We start from the raw sequence: 20037 nt of genomic DNA on the forward strand, positions 1-20037 counted from the left end.
ATTCCCTCCCATGCTGCTATTTAAAAATCTGTGAAAATATGTTGAATTATTTTCAAATATTTTGATTTTTTTTAATATTTTACAATTTGGACTGGAGCAAAGAGTCCCTTAGGTATAAGTTAACTTTTTCCCTTTTATGTTGAAAATTCTCGCAAAAAGGAAAATTTACCTCCGGTGGCAAAACTTTCGTTTTCGTGGGCGTGACATCAGTCAGGGTAACGAACGAAACTGAACCGACCGTAACGTGTAAGTCAACCAAATAGATGGCACGCGTGACGTGGCTTTGCAACTGTAAGCTTGCAGCAAAGTTGCTACAAACTTGAATCATCATCTTTGTCATAACAATATTGCAGTAAACTTGACACAAACTTGCCTCGTCATATTTGACGCAGCAATTTAAAATCAAAGAAGAATCAAACTTGCCACATGCTATCAGTTTACATGCTATCTGGGTTATTATCTATAAGATAAGAGTAAAACTCTGCCTTAATACCTGCAGAAATATTTAGAACTGTCGATTCACAAAATCTCTTTTCTCTCTCTAACTCACGTACATACTCATTTGATTTTAGATTTATTTATATCAATTTACGCCATTATTAATCAAAATTTAAAGTTGACGCAATGAAATGAAATGATTGTAATTTCGAGAAGAATCTATTCATGTAAATTTTATTGCGTTTGAGTGACATTACAATTTTTCTTAAGATGTGTGCGATGTCCTTTACTGTGTAGTGCATCTTTTGGCCGATATTAGCCATTTTATATGAGTACTATGTAAATGAGAAAAGCACTACGTAAAGCTCTTTCTAAATAAAATTTTACGAACTGTGCAGCCAGTAACGTAACTACCTACCCCGTTTTTATCGGTCGAAGTAAAAAATAAAGGAGTTGAAATAAAAGTTATGACATATGGGAACACAATCAAAAAGGCCCGGTCCGATCATAAAATCTGTCTGCTAAAGCTCGAATTGATGACATCCGAGCTTTACGACTATTTTTTAATACAAGTATCTCTGAGCTTTTACGAATTACTTCAAAAGTATCTCGATATATAATTTATCTATACTCTGTTAAAATAAATGGGTTAAAAAGATTCTTATGGGGGTTGCACTGGTAGTAGAGGTGGAGAGGTTACGGCACGATACCGAAAAGGAACGGATATAAATTATTTTTATTTATACGCGCACAAAAGGCCGTTAAGACCCAGAGCATTTTTATAAAACATAATCATAATATTCACTAATTACAATTAGAAAATCTGGTAGAAGACGGAATTGTATATTCGCATTTACCCTGTGTAAGCTTTACACTTTACATTTGCTTGAAACTCTACAACATTTATTTTAAACAAAACTGAAACTTAAGTAAACAGTGATGAGTGTGCTAATAACCGGCAAAATAAGGTAGAAGACGGAAAACATAATAGGTACGTTGTGAAACAAAAAGAGATGAAACTAGTAGAGGTGGGAAATTTAGCGATAGAAACCTATAAATTTACATTATATTGATAGTTTCCCATCTTTAGACGTATCGGGCGAGTTTGGCAATTGCCACTGTAACAGTGACAGTTTTAGTTGACGTACTCATCCGATAGCTTTAAAGGTGGAAATCTATCAATACAATGTAAATTTATAGGTAAACCGATTAGTTGTCTGGTCATAACTAGGTTACGTTCACTGCCATTCTTTCTACATGTCTCAATCATCTGATTCTGTGTGACTTGACAAACCTGTTGATGGTAGGTTCTTCGTATAAAGCCATTAATTCGTTGTTGGTTCTTCTCTCCCACCCATCTTATTATGTCTTCCATCCACCGAATACACGTTTCAATATTTTCCTTTCCCATCTTTCCAAAGTATCCTCTTTCTTCTTATTTAATGTCCATGCCTCGCAGGTGTTTATTACTGTGGGTCTAATTACTGTTTTATACAGTGGTGAGTGCCCTAATAACCAGCAATAAAGCAAAAGATGGAAAACAACACGTTGTGAAATTAAAAGAGATGAAACTAGTGGAGGTGGGAAATTGTCCAAAGGAACCTAAAAATTTACATCATATTGGATTACCACTAAAGATAGTTTCCCACCTTTAGACGTTAACTTAAGAGCTAGTTTACTTCAGGCATAATTATACTTATGACGTTTAGTATGCCCCTCCAGAATTAGCGATACGGCTCACACTCCCTCTAAGGCAAGGGAAAAATTGACTCATCCCAGATACCTACGGTATCAAAAGGATTGAGCTCTGGTGGGACCGTGGTAATTTGCGTGATATCGAGACCTATTTGACTTGGGATGCAGGTGTATCACCCAAAAATTTTCTTACACATCTGATAGTAGTACGTTCTTTAAAGGTAAAATATTGCAAAACCTCTAAATTTTAAAGAACCGCTTGAATTGACCTGAAATTTGGCATACGCATAGCTAACAAGTCAAAGAAAAAAAGTGATATTGTGCCGATGTGTGCTTTTACCCTAGGGGTGAGTTTCACCCCCTTTTGAGGGCGAAAAATATATATTCGAAATAAGTCCGGAAATAAATAAAATGACTAATTCCAAGCAACTTTTGTTCTATAAAGTTTTTTTACCAAGTTAATACTTTTCGAGTTATTTACGAGTGAATATGTTAATTTTTCTACAAAATAGCCACGTTTTCAGAAGGTTTTTCGCAAAAAACTCAAAAAGTAAGTATTTGGCAGAAAAAAAATTCCTATCAAAAATATAACACGTAAAAAAGTGAAAAACATGGTGTATATGTTACAGTTCAAGTTGATTCTCAATTAGAGTTGACTCCAACTAGTTGGAGTCAACTCCAACTGAAACGAGCAGTAAAAGTTGATTTTAAAAATTTAAATCAACTTTTACTAGTTGGAGTTGACTCTTCCTGGATCGATTCAGTAAATGTTGATTATACGAGAATCTCAAGTGCATTTTTGATGAGTGTGCGTTTCTTTGTTTTGACCGTTTCAACTACTTATTAGTATAGTCTGTAACGTCGCCCCCATTAGGTAAATTATTCTGATTCGATTTTTTGCACAAACTTACTCAAAGAAATACATCCGTATAACAACGTGGAATGAAGTAAACACTTCTGTTGTATGTAGGCATATATGAATTTATTAAAAAATCCTTAAAATTTATCCACGAAGGAGTGGAAGTACAAAACGTTTTCGGTCAAACTGACCATCATCAGTGTAAACCTGGAAATAAGTAAACCACTAAGATTAAAAAGCAAAAGGATGAAATTTTGACAGTTAATTTTTTTTTAAGAAAATGTGGTGACTTACGTCCAGTGTACAAGTAATTGAAACTAGCCACTTCAATAGGTATAAAAACCTCAAAAATACATTATTGTTACATTCTATAATCAAAAGTGGTCGACATTAAGTCGATGTCTTAAGATTTAAAGATCACCTGTGAATGTATTTCATCCTTGCTCGAAAATTGCACAAGGTAAGTACCTGTGTTCAGGTGAGAGGTTACGAACCAACTGATTAGACAGTTTGGTGCCAGAAATGAATGACAAGATGTCAAAGGCAGTTAGGTTAATTTTTCATCTGTCAACCGAAAAAATTTTTTAACAAAGAGATTAATATTTAGTTTTAATTGGTATAATGAAAAATGCAGATATTAAAAAGTTTAATGTGAGTTCTAATTTAAAATTGAGGTAATACATTCCTTAGTACTAACTGAATTAAAAAAAAAACAAAAATCTGCTCCGTATAACAATCCTTATAACAAATACACTGGGTGTCACGCGGTACCATCTCTTTAGCACTCACCATTGACGTCCGCCTAATACACACTTAGCGCTCATTGTTAATAATTAAAGATAAAGCTTAGTAATAAAATAGTGACAAAAATTTCTGCTGGATCTTGTAGAGGGGGCTATAAACTTTGATTTGGTCACTTTCTGACTTTCATAATAATGGATTTTAACCGAGTTATTAAGCCTTGAAAATGGCTATTTTCGCATTTTTCAAATTTTAAATCGCGTATAACTCGACAACAATCAATTTTAGAAAAAAATCACAAAATACCTTTTTTTGCTCAGAATAACCCAAATGATGTAAAAAAAATTGTTCGAAGTGAAAAAATTATTTTTGTGAATTTGTCTAAAAAAAATTGTTTAAACAATTTATCGATCAAGGTACTGCCTGGCACCCAGTAGATTTGTTATAAGGACCTCTTTTTGAGTAAGTTTGTGCAAAAAATTCGAATCGGAGTAATGTACCTAACGGGGGCGACGATACAGCCTAGACTAATTTCAACATATTCAGTAACATTTAATTTCTAGAATCGGCTGTTTGTGTAAATCAGAATCAACTTTTACTAAATGGCATTGGGAAGAGTATACTTTTCCTAGTTGGAGTCTACTTTTACTAGTAAATGTTGAATATAAATCTTCATTTTATATTTATAATCAACTTTTACTGAAACCAGCCGTTAGAGTTGACTCCAACTAGTTGGAGTCAACTCCAACTGGATAATCAACTTGAACTCTAACATATATATTAGGTCACTATACCTATGGTTTGTTTTTAAACCAAGAGGAGTGATTTAAATTTACCGCGCTGTAATGCTTGTTTGTAATTGGTCCAACCGCAGGCAAGTTTACTCCACTGATATAAAAATTTTACACTAATGACATTTATCACATTTTGACACGATTGACATTTCATAGGTTAATTAAGTTATATCGGCGATTTTTTGTGTTTTCTGTGTTATTCCTTTAATTTTTAGATTTTTAGTCTGCTTTATATAAAAAGCAGTTATTTTTATAACTCTTTAATGGCGTATTAATATAATATAATATTTATGGATTACCGTTGAGGGCTGACATGATCAACCAAAAAAGAAGATGTATTTGGTTATTTTTCTAATGACTTTCCTCGGTGTGAATATGTCTTTTTAGTTTACTCCTCCTGGTTAAAAAATAAACCATAGTAGAAGCAGAGTTATAGCTAATGAAAAGTATTTTCATTTCGTCAAATTCCAAATCGAATATTTTAACGTGCCATAACCAAAAAATGAAGCACTTTTTGGGGAAAACTCCTTTTAACTTTTTTAAAGTGTTTAAAAAATGCTTATTTTTATTTTTTTAAAAAAATTTTTAGCATCAAAAGTAAACAAGTTAAGCTCAAAATAAAGTTCTTTTGAAAAAAAGCAATTTTTTTCAAAACTGAAATTTTTAAAAATTTTTCTTTAAAACCAAATTTTTTCAAAAATAAGCACTTTCATTCGATGCAACTTACAGATAATATAAAAACAAAACACAATATAAGTAAAGTAACTTGTGAAGCGGTAACGATTAATTTCATTTAAGTTGCTAATTGGGGGGTGATCTTCCTGATTTTTTTGCCAAAACAAAAGGGACCAACTTTATTTTGAGCGTAACTTGCTTACATTTGATGCTAGAAATGTTTTTTATAAAAACAGAAATAAAGTTTTTTTAAACACTTTAAAAAAATTGTAATGTGTTTTCCCCAAGAATGCTTCAATATTTGGATATTTCACATTGAATTATATCTCTTTGGAATTTTTCGAATATGAACCTATTTTTCATTAGCTATAACTCTGCTTTTACTAGGAATAGAGACCTAATATATACACCGTTTTTTTTTCCACTATTTTATAGGCTATAGTTTTACTAAGAATATTTTTTTCAGCAAAATGCTTACGTTTTGAGTTATTTGCGAAAAACCGTCTAAAAACGTGGTTATTTTGTTGAAAAATGAACATATTCACTTGCAAATAACTCGAAAAGTATAAATTGGGTGAAAAAACTTTACAGAACAAAAGTTGCTTAAAATTAGTCAGTTTGTCCATTTCGGGACTTATCTTGGACATATATTTTTTCACTCCCGAGATGGGGTGAAAGTCACCCCCAGGGCAAAAGCACACATCGGCACCATATCACTTTTTTTCTTGGACATGTTAGCTATGCGTATGCCAAATTTCATGTCAATCCAAGCGGTTCGTTAAAATCTACAGCAAAAACTGTGAAAGAATGGACTATGACGCTCACGAGTAGTACAAGTACAACTGTCTTTATGGTCTTATAAAGGAGTTAATTTAGACCGAGCTTTTGTATGTTTTCGAGGAGGTTCTTCGAAATGACTCTCGTAGTAGACATAATCGGTATTGTCTGGGTACTTTGCATTGTCCATCGTCTTCGTATTTGAATTTCCATATCTCTGTACTTGGCGATCTATACTTAGTACAGTAGGAAAAATGAAAGAATACCCATGAACGAACATATAAAACGCGCTGTATTTTCCTGTCACCGTGTCACACAAAAAATTGGCCAGCGCAAGTACATGTAATAATTATTGTTACATGTACTTGCACTGGACAATTTTCTTTGTGACACGTTGACAGGAAAATACAGCGTGTTTTATATGTTCGTTCATGGGTACTCTTTAATTTTTCCGACTGTACGTAGATATAATTGTTAGGTATCGCCACATCGATGAGTGTTGTTTGTCTTGTTAATTTATTAACTATAGTACGAGATCTGGTCTATTATGTGCCACCGTTTGATCTGTGAATACAGTGGAGTCCCTGTATAACTTGTAGTTGTTATTCTCAAGCATACTCACAGGGACGTTTTGATAATATGGGAGATGGTCCATTTGCAGAACTCCCAGCTTGATAGCTATCTCTTGATCAAGCTATCAGAACTTTCCTACTGAGTCATGCTGCTCCTTGTTTTCAGTTGCAGCAAATGCCTGGCAGCCCCCTGTAAGATGTTGGATGGATTCTTGGACTTACCTACCTAACATCCATCGACAATTTTCGTTTTGGACTTAAAGGTATTTGGCAATATCTATATTTCAGGTAAATTTTGGTTAGTATAATCTGATCCTGAATGGCTAGTAATGAAACTTCTATTTCAGGGAACATCTTTCCTGATGTCAACCAATAGTTCGACGCTGTATTGTCGACATAGGGTCTATTGAATAAAAAGAAGTATTTGCTTTTACTTTAAATACTTTAAATACTTGTATTTAAGTATTTACTTAATACTAATTGAATAAAGTCATTTCTTTAATGCTTTATTCAATTACTATTAAGTAAATACTTAAATACGAGGAAGTAAAAGCAAATACTTCTTTTAATTCAATAGACCCATTGTCTTGGCTGGACTCATTGGGATGTCGCCTTTGCATAGGTTTACCCATCCAGGTGCACATTTTTTCGTCCTTTATAAGGTGGTTTATCACTGGCGAAGCGTCAATGTAACCACTGTTACCATTGGTAACAATTAAAAATCTTGCAAATAAATATTTTATGACGATGAATAATTCTATTTACCAATATTTTTACCAATAGAAATATATTATTATATTATGTGGTAATAGTACCTAACTCAGTAAATAGCCAACTACTCGTAGACACGAAAATATTGGCGAGTTTATGTGACTCAGTTGCACTTTATTATACTCTGTTACCAGACTCATTTCTGGTAACAATGGTTATATACCCACGCTGGCGCTCGGGACCGGCTAGTGACTGAACATTTTGAAGAAGCGACGGCATAAGCGCGCTGTGTATCAGTAGCGTTGTTACCAGATTTAAAATTGGTGACAGTACATATAAAAAGTGTGCGTGCAGTTAACCATGGATGAGTGTCGCTTCTTAATCGATCTACTACTTGAAAAGTAATTCTCCTTGTATAATTTTGAAGAAAAAAATAAGATTAAAAATGAAAGACCTATTTTAAACAATTTAAAAAAGGAATCAACAAAAGTAGTTCGATATTTTAAATTTAGTCGGTACAGTGAAAATTCTTGGTTATATTATGGTTGCAAGAAAAATATACTGTATTGTTGGCCATGTCTTCTGGTTTCTACAGAAAAATGGGTGGACCAGGTTCACGATTTAAATAGTGTTAGATTTTTAAAAAGGACACATGAAATTTCTCCGTTACCTACATGTAAGATGTATACCCAGTTTGATTCAGTTTGGCAAAACAAAAATCAAAAGTTCTCTTAACCAAGCTTTTAAAGCAAATATTGCTAAACATAATGAGTTTGTTAAAAAATAGGTAGGTATATCCTTAGCACACTTATAATAGATACTGTATGTTTTTGGGCCAAACAAGAACTAGCGTTTCGTGGTCATTTTAAGTGCGACGACTCTGACAATCCAGGCAATTACAGGGAATTGTTAACATTAATTGCCAAAAAAGATCAAAAATTTTGTCAACATCTAGAAACATCTGTTTTTTCAAGAGTTTCAAGTGATATACAAAATGATATTATTGAAGCTACACTCACCGGCACAAAATTCCGCCACCCAAAATTTTTGATAAAGTTTGACAATTTATAACTTTATTATTTATGCTCCGATTTTCAAGATTCTTACACCAGTTTGTAGGTACATGTATTCATATTGTTTGGTATTATTCCGGTAACAAAAAATTTTGCTTGCATGTCATTGTACAGGGGTGAAAGGAAGCGTTGTATTTTCTCCTAATTTTAAAAAATTCTGTGGAAAAATGGAATAGCTGATTTTATTTCATAGTCCCGTCATATTTTCCCGGAGGCATCACCAACATTTTGTTTTTTGAATTATCCGAATATCTTTTTTCTTGTAAGAGCTGTACCATTTTTTGTAAATAAAAACACTGATTGACTCATACAATTGAGGTTGGATTGATGAGATTAGAATGGCCCGCATGCATCCCAGATTTCAATCATATTGAGCATATATGGGATGAATAAAAAAAGAATGTGTGTACTTTGTATGCACGTAAGAAGTTATACTTCTATTATATGATTTCAACGAAATCAATATAATTTAAACAGTTTCTCTACTACTTTCCAAAAATTTTTATTAAAACAATACCAAAAATTAAAAAAATAAAAGAATAAAACACACACAAACACATTGAAAAATGCCACAAATGATTTCTGAACAATAATTGTTGCCAAAAATTTTAATTAAATACGTATTTTCTGAAAAAAATTATATAATAATATACTTACAATCATAAAATCTATAAAAAAAAATAAAAAAATGATGAATGCCCAATGAACTTGCATTGGGCTTGAACCTACTTCCCGTGTATCCCGCCGTACGAGAGTCGAAGCGATTTCAAACTGCACCACCTTCGCGTATACGTCATGAGGGAATATACACAAATTGAACTTTTTGACATTTTGTTTATATGAATTTTTATTAGTTTGATTTTTGTCGAATTAAAATACAACAATATATAGAGTAAGAAAACGATACATTAGATGAAAATTTGTAAAAAGTTTGTTCGTAATCAGATTATGTAAATTAAAGCATTGCCTACTAGGGGTATAGCATAGTAAGTACTAGGTAAGTACATTTTTTTTACATTTTCCAAATAGGTATGAAGATAATTTTTTATTGGAATACAACTGAAACATTTAGAATTACGTACCTGTGGCTTTTCAAAACTATTTAAAAAGTCACTATAATTATAAATTTGATTTTATTTCTGTCCTCACAACAATAAAAACTAATATATTATACAACATTTTTGTTTACCGATAACCTCCATATTGAACAATTATTGACAGATCATTTCAACACCCAATCAGAGCCCGTATAAAGACTAATACCAAACTGTCGGTGTGCGCATGCGCGCAGATCAATATAAATTCACCCTCAATCTCAATCGCGCCTAAAAAAGTATAACTTCAAAAAGCTATTTGCCGTCATCCTAGGCCTCCAGAAAATTTGGTACAGTTATGGCCCTGGTAGAGGAATATCGGGCTATTCCCCAGGCAAGGAAAACATATCTTTATTAGATGCTAAACAGATTGCGAGCAGTCGTTGCTGCAAGAGGTGGACATAACCGCTATTGAATTGTTTTGTTATGTTGTTAAATTTGTTTTGTTTTGTTAATTTTAGTGCGTTTGATATTTTTAATTAAATAAACCTTCAAAGCAGTGTTTTTATTTACAGCTCTTACAAGAAAAGAGATATTCAGATAATTCAAAAAACAAGACCTTAGTGATACCTCGAGGATAGTACAAAAGGAGTATGAAACAAAATCAGCCCTCCAATTTTTCCACAGAATTTTTTAAAGTTAGGAGAAAAAACAACGCTTACATTCACCCCCGTATAATGTCATCTAAGCAAAAAATTTTTGTTACCGGAATAATAGCAATTGACATCAATACATGTACCTACAAACTCGTGCAAGAATCATTAAAATCGAAGTACAAATAATAAAGATATACCTATATTAAACTTACTCAAAAATTTTGGGTGGCGGAATTTTGTGACGATGAGTGTATATATACATTTAGCCATATCTTCATTTTTTTAAATAATATTTTTTGCATCTGGTTTTGGTAACACTTCAGAAAAAGTCACGCGTCGCCACTGTGGTTTATGCGCATTTCTGGTTCCCTCAGTTTGATCGGTGTTGTGTCATCTACTGCGCAAATAGCGAGATGTCGAGTAGACGTCTCAGCCTGCATCTGAAAATAAGTTCTTAAATTAGCAATCTGTTTAACTAATTGCTCAAATATATCCATAAGTCCTCTTCCTCATAAATTCCGTGGTAATTTCGTTCTTTCTACTGCACTTCCAGGATGGTGTTTTTGCCCACTTATTATTATATTTTTCGTCGATACATATAGCGCCCTATACCGGCTTCATTTATTATGTCTTAATAAGATCGTAGTTAGACCTCCTAGACTCTAGGTTGTTTAATAGAAGTCTGTGCTCTTTCCGTTGCTCTCTGTATCACTCAAAGTCTTCTTCTTCTTCATTTCACGAAGTTTTAACATTTCTTCTATACTCTAGTTTCAGATCAGGCAACAAATCACATTATTATTTTAGAAAAAAAAAAACAATACCTTCTGTCACTGTTCCTTCTGTGCCTGTTAACATCTCTACTAGCAACTCTATTGAACTGCGGATTTTTTTGCTCTATCTGCACGTTGGTTGTGTTTTATTAGTCGTTTCCGCTTTATAGGTACTTAAACGCTTTGCCAATAAATTTGCGAATTTTTCACTTAATAAATTTTTATCGTCAAACAAAACCGGATATAATATAGGATTAGCTATATCTATATATCACAACAAATTGACCAAAAAGATTTTCTAGAGTTTAGTTACACATTCATAAAATATTCAAAATTATTATACATTTTGCCAATCCTCAAAGAGTTTAATAAAACCTGTTAAATCAAATTTGAGAACGAAGAATCTTAGATTCCTTTATTAGATAATAAAACGAAATACCAAAAAAAATTGAACAATACTATTCAATGAATAATAATTATTTTAATTATTCAATTCAATATTTTCAAAAATTATATTAGGAAAATGGCAAACTTGCTGCGACATCTATTGAAGTCATATGAACTTTACAGTTTATCAATATTGTAACAGATGGCGATAATGTCAATTGTCTCAATATTCGAAGATTTGAGTTCAGAAAAATATATTTGTGAATTAAATATTCTAGATATAATTATTAGTTAAGTTAAACTTTCATAGGGTAAAATTATTGTTTCTCTTTTATATATATATTTTTTAATGTATTAACTGTTTTGCTATTATTTACAAGGAGACAGAACAAGACAAAAGAAAATGGAAAATACTATTATGGCGACATCTTTAGTTTTTTGTGTAATCCTAATCGATCTGTGAGATTTGAGAAGGGTTGGCGACAAAAATTAAAAAATAATCATGTTAATTTTATACATACTTGTGAATTGGATAAAAAGTGTGAGAAACATTTAGAATTTTATAATAAGTAATAACTTTCTATGGAAATATTTAACTATTGCATGTCTTTATTTCCATCTACAAAAAAGTGTACCAATGTGATGTCGTTTGCGTTGATCTACGAAAAAGAAATCTGCAGAATTATCTGAAAAATTTTGAATCAGAAAATCTTTTGGTTTTTTTTTTGAATGGATGGAAAATGGAAGATAATTAACTTGAGAGTAGATGGAGATTTTGATCTCTGTATGATGTTTAATCTATTGTTTAGTTCTTTATCCAATCCAAACTAATTTAAAAGAGAAATTGATGTAAAAATTATTGGGTGATTTTTGAGAGTACAAAAAACTAGTTTTTATTCAGAAACTCTTCAAAATTAATAAATATGGGAATCTGCAGGTTATGTTTACAAACAGAGGGTGAGAAAATGATGTCTCAAAAGGTTTTAGAATTATTGAAAAAATATATACCTGGCATGGTAAGTTCTAACCAACGTAATTTTCTGTATTTATTTATTGTACTTTAAAAAAAATTTAAATGGTAATACTCAGAAAATTATTTTATGGGGAAAAGTTGAGTTTACTATGTAATATTTTTTATATAATTTTACAAGACTCTTGCAATAATTAGAGTAAAAATTAAAAAAAATGATATCTTGATGCAGCATTAAACACTTCTTTCCGAAAACTTTTTTTACATGCCTATTTTTATTGGTAGATAATTTTATCTTTTTTTTTTTCAATAAAAAATTGTAATTTGTTTAGAAAATTTTTATTTTCTGCTGATGATTTTGCACACTTAATGTAGATATTTAAAAAATAAGAAAAATGATATTTTGCACGTATATATTATCAAACTTAAACATTTTAGTCTTATTTCTATTTTAGTATTCTCTCTCCTATGGGCACTACAGCCCAAATTGGGACCTGGCCTCCCCTAATATCCACCTCCTAGTATCTCTGTCCCTGGGTGCTCTCCTCCAGTTATTCACTCTCAATATCTCTTTAACATCGGTTCTCACTTGGTCTATCCACCTATTCCTTGTTCTTCCTACTGGCTGACGTCCCACCATAGTTTCGCTAAGCGTTCTACTATGTGTTCTGTCGTTATCCATTCTTATGAGGTGATCTGCCCAGCGCAATCTTTATATTTTTGCATAATTTGCTATAGAACAGCGGTTCTCAATCTGTGGTAGGTACCATGTACTTACCACTGGTGGTACATATCATTATTTTAGGTGGTACACAAAACACAATAAAAAATTAAAATAGTAGTACTTAGTAGGTCTTGATAATACAATCTAAAAATATAGGTGGTACCAAAAATAATAAAAGGGACTGTAGGTGGTACATGACTCAAAAAGGTTGAGAACTGCTGCTATAGAAGATTCTTTGTAATATTGGTATAGCTTGTGGTTGAACCTTATTCTCCATATACCATTGTCGCAAATGGGTCCCAATATCCTCCTTAATATCTTTCTTTCAAAAGTATTAACAAGGTTATTTTATTATTTTAGTATTCCATTGTGAGAAATCTAGACCTTCTATTATGCGAAATATGCTTTACAAACATTGAAACCCTCAGTGCGTTTGTGGGCACAATAAATGATACCAACGAAAAGATCAAAGCAGCTAAAGAGGCAACTGCAGATAAAATTGATTTAACGAGGTTGGTACAAACAAACAATAACTGCCAAGGAAAAGTGAGTTCTGCTTGTAGACTCTGCTTGAAGATTATATTTATGCCTCAAATATTTCTTTATGAAAATGAATCTAATGTTTTACGCCATGATTTAATTCTCGAAATGTGCCAGATATGCATGATATCAATGGTAGGTATATATTTTTTTATTGATACACTGCATGATTACAATCTACTCTAAATGCAAAGTAATAAGTAAATAGTCTGAAAGTAAATCAAGGTGAGTTAGGTACCGTCCAGTGATGGTTCTCTAAGTAGGTATTATTGTGGCCTTACTCTCTTCTGGCCTTACTCTCTTCAGTCTTCTTTCAGCAAGTGGTTGGGTGTATAAATTATTTATCAATTCGTTGTTCTCGTCAGTGGTGTGATTTTTATATTTTATTGAATGATTCTTTATTATGTCCTTGATTAGTGGGATGTCCAGATCATTGTGAAGTGTCTGGTTAGATACATACCATGGAGCTTTACTTATCATACATAGTTTTTTGGATTGGAATGTTTGTAGTATCTTCATATTTCGATGGTGTAAAGGCCAAAGGGCGTAACCCTCAATTTATGAATTTTACAGGAGATTAAAAAACTGAATTACGTATACTATGTAGCTAATTTCAATATTCTTTTACTATCTACATGTACCACTTCATCTCCTGAATTAAATAAATACCATAAAAATTTATATTATTACTTACAAATACAAGAAAAAATAATTTTATATTATATTTTCTGGGTTACGCCTTTTGGCTGGCTTGGTTAAATATTTTGGTTCGACTATTGATGAGGGTTATGCTGTAAATGTCAGAATCCCCTTTATGTTGGTTGGTATTACTAATTATTGTGATATTTGTTGCGTAAAATGATCTGAGAGGTATACAATAATAAATAATAGTAATCCTAAATAATGCTATATTACACATATTAATATTAACCAATTAATTATTAAATATTAAACAATATACAGAGTGGACCAAGAAAACCGTCCACCTCGATATTTAGCAGTATTTATTAGATTTTAAGGAAATGAAGAAATAGGTCGATTTTTGATCTAAGGGGGGCACATTTCTACGGTACATACATCTGTCATTTGTCAACCCCCTCCCTTCCATTTCCCCACCCCTTATTTTTAAATAGGGAATAGGGTTCATGTACTACCTCATTTGAAAGGTTATTCAATTCTCTATTCAGTAATATTAACATTTACATAATTATTTATACAGGGTGTCAAAGAAAAAATATTTTGAATTAAATTGACACAAAAAGAAGAATGTATGCAATTTATTTAACTCAAAATACATTCTACTACTGACAGAAAACAGAGAAAAATGTTTATTTGACAAATAAATATTGTTTTTCACTTAAATTCAATATTCAACCTACCAAGAGGCAGATGGTTGGCAGCTTGTACATTGAAATTAAGCGAAAAGCACTGTTTATTTATCAAAAAACATTTTTTTCTGTTTTGTGACAGCAGTAGAATGTATTTTGAATTAAATAAATTACATACGTTCTTCTTTTTGTGTCTAGTAATTTCATTAAAAAAAATTTTCTTGGACACCCTATATACATAATTATGTGAATGTTTATACATATTACTGAATAGAGAATTGAATAACCTTTTAAATGAGCTAGCCCACGACCCCTATTCACTATTTAAAAATAAGGAGTGGGGGAAGTGGAAGGGAGGGGTTGACAAATGACAAATGTTTGTACCACAAAAATGTGTCCCCCTTAGATCAAAAATCGACCTGTTTCGTAATTTCCTTAAAATCAAATAAATACTGCCAAATATCGTGGTGGAGTGTTTTCTTTGGCCCACTCTGTATACAAACATTAGTCTTCCTCATAATCTTCAGCAAGCTCATCTAGCCTAATAAAATAAAAAAAAGTCAAAATGTAAATTCGTACAGGTTGAAACAAATTTTATATCAAAGTTTAGGTGTATACAAAAGATATTTTCAAAAAAGTATCCAAATCATACAAGGGGATGATTGTTTAAATAATTAAAAAGGGGTCATTTTTGCAAAAAAAATACTTTTTTAACTGCTGAGGTCATTCAATTACTAATCAAAGTCAATAGGATTATTTTCTGTAAAGTTGAAGGGTAAATCTTTCACATAAGACTTACTTAATTAAAATTGACCCCCTCTTTATTTAAATAATTGTATATAAAACTATAAAAACACATTTGCAAAAAATTATTTTTAGCGTTTTAAATAAACACTATAAAATATCTTTTTTTACAGAAAAAGTTGTGCTATGTTACCAGTATTAAGCAAAAAAAAATTGGTCAAAAAATATTTAATATTTTTTGAGATATTGAATTTGTTTATTAAATGTTACTATATTTTCAATTGCAAAAACGCCGTTGTTACCAAAGAAATATTCACCTGAATAAGATCTCGTTATTTTGATTTTTATCGATAATTTCGATAAATGTATTTATAAATTCAAATTTCAACGAAACTCCCCCCTAAAATGGCATTTGAAAATTATTCAAATTTGTGTATATTTTGTTTTTTTAATAACGTCGCGGTGATTAAGTATTTTGAAATACCGTTTCGACAATTGGGTTCCTGGGAATTTTTTACTAATTAACAAAATTTTTTGTCGTTTTTTCTTCTTCTTTTTTTTTCTTGGAGTTATATTACTACGGGCCCTTTTAGGGTTAAATTTCATTAAGAATATTTAATCTGTGAGTTGTAGATTCTAGACCTAAAAATATTAAGATTTAACTAAAATCTCTTAAATAAAATGTGGCTACTTACTGAGTTACAGGGTGTTTTATTTAAAAATTTAAAAATTATTGTTACCAAGTACTTTAAAACTATTTGACGTATCCTTATTATACTTGGCAGAAAGTGTGGCTATTATACACCCTACTAAATTGTGATTAATAATCGTTTCTAGGTAGTGCCAGAGGCGTACGACAGGGGATAGTGAATGATTGACCCTTCCCAAATTCTACGCCACTGAGTGAATTACTATTTTAGCGAAATTTTTCGATTCTCCAATACTTTGTATGTAAATAACTTTATTGGTATCGATAAAGTCATCAGTGTGCGAGATATTGGAAGTTTAAAATGAATGAATTATTAATGAATCAAAATAACTATGTCGATTCATTTTAAACGTCCAATATCTCGAAAACTAATGACTTAATCGTTACCAGTAAAGAGTATATTATTTACACAAAAAGTATTGGAGAATCAGAAAATTTCGCTAAAATAGTATTTCCCTCAGTGGCGTAGAATTTGGGAAGGGTTAACTATTAACTATCCCCTGTCGTATACGCCTCTGGTAGTAGATTGAAACTTTTATTTATCACAATTTAGTAGACTGTAGAGTACTCACACGTTCTGCTAAGTATGATAAGGATACGTCAAATAGTTTGAAAGTACTTGGTAAAAATAATTTTTAAATTTTTAAATAAAACACCCTGTAACTCAGTAAGTAGCCACATTTTATTAAAGTTATTTTAGACCAATCTTAATATTTTTAGGTCTAGAATCTACAACTTGAGATTCAACATTCTTAATGAAACTTAACCCTAAAAGGGCCCGTAGTAGTATAACTTCAAGAAAAAAAAAATGAAGAGGAAAAAAAGACAAAAAAATTTGTTAATTAGTGAAAAATTTCCAGGAACCCAATTATGGAAACGGCATTTCAAAATATTTAGTCCCCGCGACGTTATTAAAAAAACAAGTTATAAACAAATTTGAATAATTTTCAAATGTCATTTTAGGGGGAAGTTTAATTGAAATTTGAATGTATCAATACATTTGTCGAAAATATACATAAAAATAAAAATAATAAGATTTAATACAGGTGAATATTTCTTTGGCAACAACCGCGTTTTTGCAATTGAAAATAGAGTAACATTTAATAAACAAATTCAATATCTCAAAAAATATTAAATATTTTTGGACCAATTTTTTTTTCGGTTAATACTGATAACATAGCGCAACTTTTCCAGTAAAATAATATATTTTATAGTGCTTATTTAAAACGCTAAAAATATTTTTTTGCAAATTTGTTTTTAAAGTTTTATGTATAATTATTTAAATAAATAGGGGGTCAAATTTAATTTAGTAAGTCTTATGTGAAATATTTACCCTTCAACTTTGCAGAAAACAATTCTGTAGACCTTCATTGGTAATTGAATGACTTCAGCAGTTAAAAAAGTAATTTTTTGCAAAAATGACCCCTTTTTAATTATTTAAACAATGATCCCCTTTTATGATTTGGATACTTTTTTGAAAATATCTTTTGTACCCACCTAAACTTTGATATAAAATTTGTTTCAACCTGTACGAATTTACATTTTGATTTACATGTAGTGTAATTTTATTTTACTAGACTAATCTGGCTCCGAAGTGTCTGATCTCATTTTGATATAAGCCTTCTTTCTGGTACCGATTTGGAATAACATTATTTTTAATTAAATTCTGTAGATTTTCGTATTTTAAATATTATTATTATTATCCTGGTCATTTATAGCGTTCTTCGCTATATTAATTCTTCGTTGTATAGCTGTGTCAGTGAAGGTGAAGTAATGGTTGATCGCCTTGTCTTGTGCCCTTTCACACAAATTCTTATTTCTTCACTTTCCGGATCTAATGATGCTTTTGCTATAACCGTGGAAGAATTTTGATCAGGTGATGCCAAGGAAAAGTTAGGCTTACGCCAATTATCCGGTACGTGATATTAGCTGTTCTGGGTTATGCCGTGACAGTTACGCCAAATGTTGGGATGAAATTGTGAAACCGCCAAATGTACATAATGACATTATTCTGATATTCTATAGGTTTATAGTAATAGGTGGGGTACGACCTTTGTCCGGGAGGTGTATTTCTGGTCAGTCTTTCAGAAAAACCAAAAATCTCAATTTCTAATTTTTGATGGTTACGGCCTTTGGCCTTTACACGATCGAATTTGATGGTTAACTGCAGCCCCATAGTTTGATTCCGTATGCCCAAAGTGGTATTACTTAGTATAGCTTTGTACAGAAGCAGTTTATTTTCAAGAGATAACTGAGACCTTTTGTTAAGTAGGCCTTAAGTAGACCTAACTAGTTCATATTTCTTAGTTCAAGATCTAATTGTTTCCGTTTAGTTTTAATGTGAGTTTTCCATATGAGTGTTTCATCCAGATGCAATCCCAGGTATACAGGGTGTTCCCGAAAATAGTGCGTTCCTTTAAGGTGTGGATATAATACACAATTTAGAACAAAAAAGTCCTAAATGAAAGAAGTGAAAGAAGTATGTTAAAGTGTGTAAATGTATTTTAATTTCCTTAGCTAAGCGCTTTCGACATAAAAGTCATCTTCAGAGCTAATGCTACAATAAAAAGTTAAAACAATAAGTAAAAAGATGTTCTAAGTACAAAGTTTTTTAACTTACGTCAATATATAAAAAGTACCGGCTACTTAGGATTGTATTTTCTTGCATCGCATTAAGAAATTTGTAATTCAGGTCCACCGTACAACTCCGGCTGATGAAAGCTAGTTTTAATTTTTAGTTTTTCTATGGTAAAACAATAAAAACAACCACTGGGACGATACATACATATAAAAATTTTTTCATGAAAAAAAAAAAAAATTTATATGTATGTATCGTCCCAGTGGTTGTTTTTATTGTTTTACCATAGAAAAACTAAAAATTAAAACTAGCTTTCATCAGCCGGAGTTGTACGGTGGACCTGAATTACAAATTTCTTAATGCGATGCAAGAAAATACAATCCTAAGTAGCCGGTACTTTTTATACAGGGTGTCCCGAAAAGATTGGTCATAAATTATACCACAGATTCTGGGGTCAAAAATAGGTTGATTGAACCTCACTTACCTATATACAATAGTGCACACAAAAAAAGTTACAGCCCTTTGAAGTTACAAAATGAAAATCGATTTTTTTTCATATATCGAAAACTCTCAGAGATTTTTAATTGAAAATTGACATGTGGCATTTTTACGACAGCAATATCTTAAAAAAAAAATTAAGTAAAATTTGTGCACCCCATACAAATTTTATGGGGGTTTTGTTCCCTTAAACCCCCCCAAACTTTTGTGTACGTTCCAATTAAATTATTATTGTGGCACTATTAGTTAAACACATTATTTTTAAAACTTTTTTGCCTCTTAGTACTTTTTCGATAAGCCAGTGTTTATCGAGATATTTTGAATATTTGTCGAATCCACCACATATTTGTATATGGTTAAGTACGGTTATAGAGACCTGTTAATAATCTGAAAATTTATTTATAATTTACATTTTTAGGTATATTTTGAAAAAGAAGCTACATTTCGATAAAAGGTGACTTATGAACAAAAGACTAAGAGACAAAAGTTTTAAAAACACTGTGTTTAACTAATGGTACCACAATAATAGTTTAATTGGAACGTACACAAACATTAGGGGGGTTTAAAGGAACAAAACCCCCATAAAATTTTTACGTAAATATATTGAAAAAGAAGCCGCATCTCAATAAAAACTGGCTTATCGAAAAAATACTAAGAGGCAAAAAAGTTTTAAAAACGTTGTGTTTAACTAATGGTACCACAATAATGAATTAATGCCATGCCACATTGTTTGATTTGCTTGTCTAGATAATGTTTAGAAGAAA

The 20037-nt window shown here is 31.4% G+C and overlaps 1 protein-coding gene across 2 annotated transcripts in view; it reads left to right on the forward strand.

Annotated features, from left to right (window-relative positions):
* The first annotated feature begins 11651 nt into the window (after positions 1–11651).
* LOC114339447 (uncharacterized) overlaps positions 11652–20037 on the forward strand; it is a 38799-nt gene continuing 30413 nt past the window's right edge. The window contains exons 1-2 of one of the 2 annotated variants that reach the window (XM_050654719.1): positions 11656–12198; positions 13237–13551. In XM_050654719.1, coding sequence (XP_050510676.1) covers positions 12106–12198; positions 13237–13551 — 408 coding nt within the window. In that variant the 5' untranslated portion in view covers positions 11656–12105. Of the gene's footprint in view, positions 12199–13236; positions 13552–20037 lie in introns of both variants that reach the window. The other variant, XM_050654720.1, reaches the window with a different exon arrangement.

Source organism: Diabrotica virgifera, chromosome 6 (assembly GCF_917563875.1).
Source record: "Diabrotica virgifera virgifera chromosome 6, PGI_DIABVI_V3a".
Lineage (NCBI taxonomy): Eukaryota > Metazoa > Arthropoda > Insecta > Coleoptera > Chrysomelidae > Diabrotica > Diabrotica virgifera.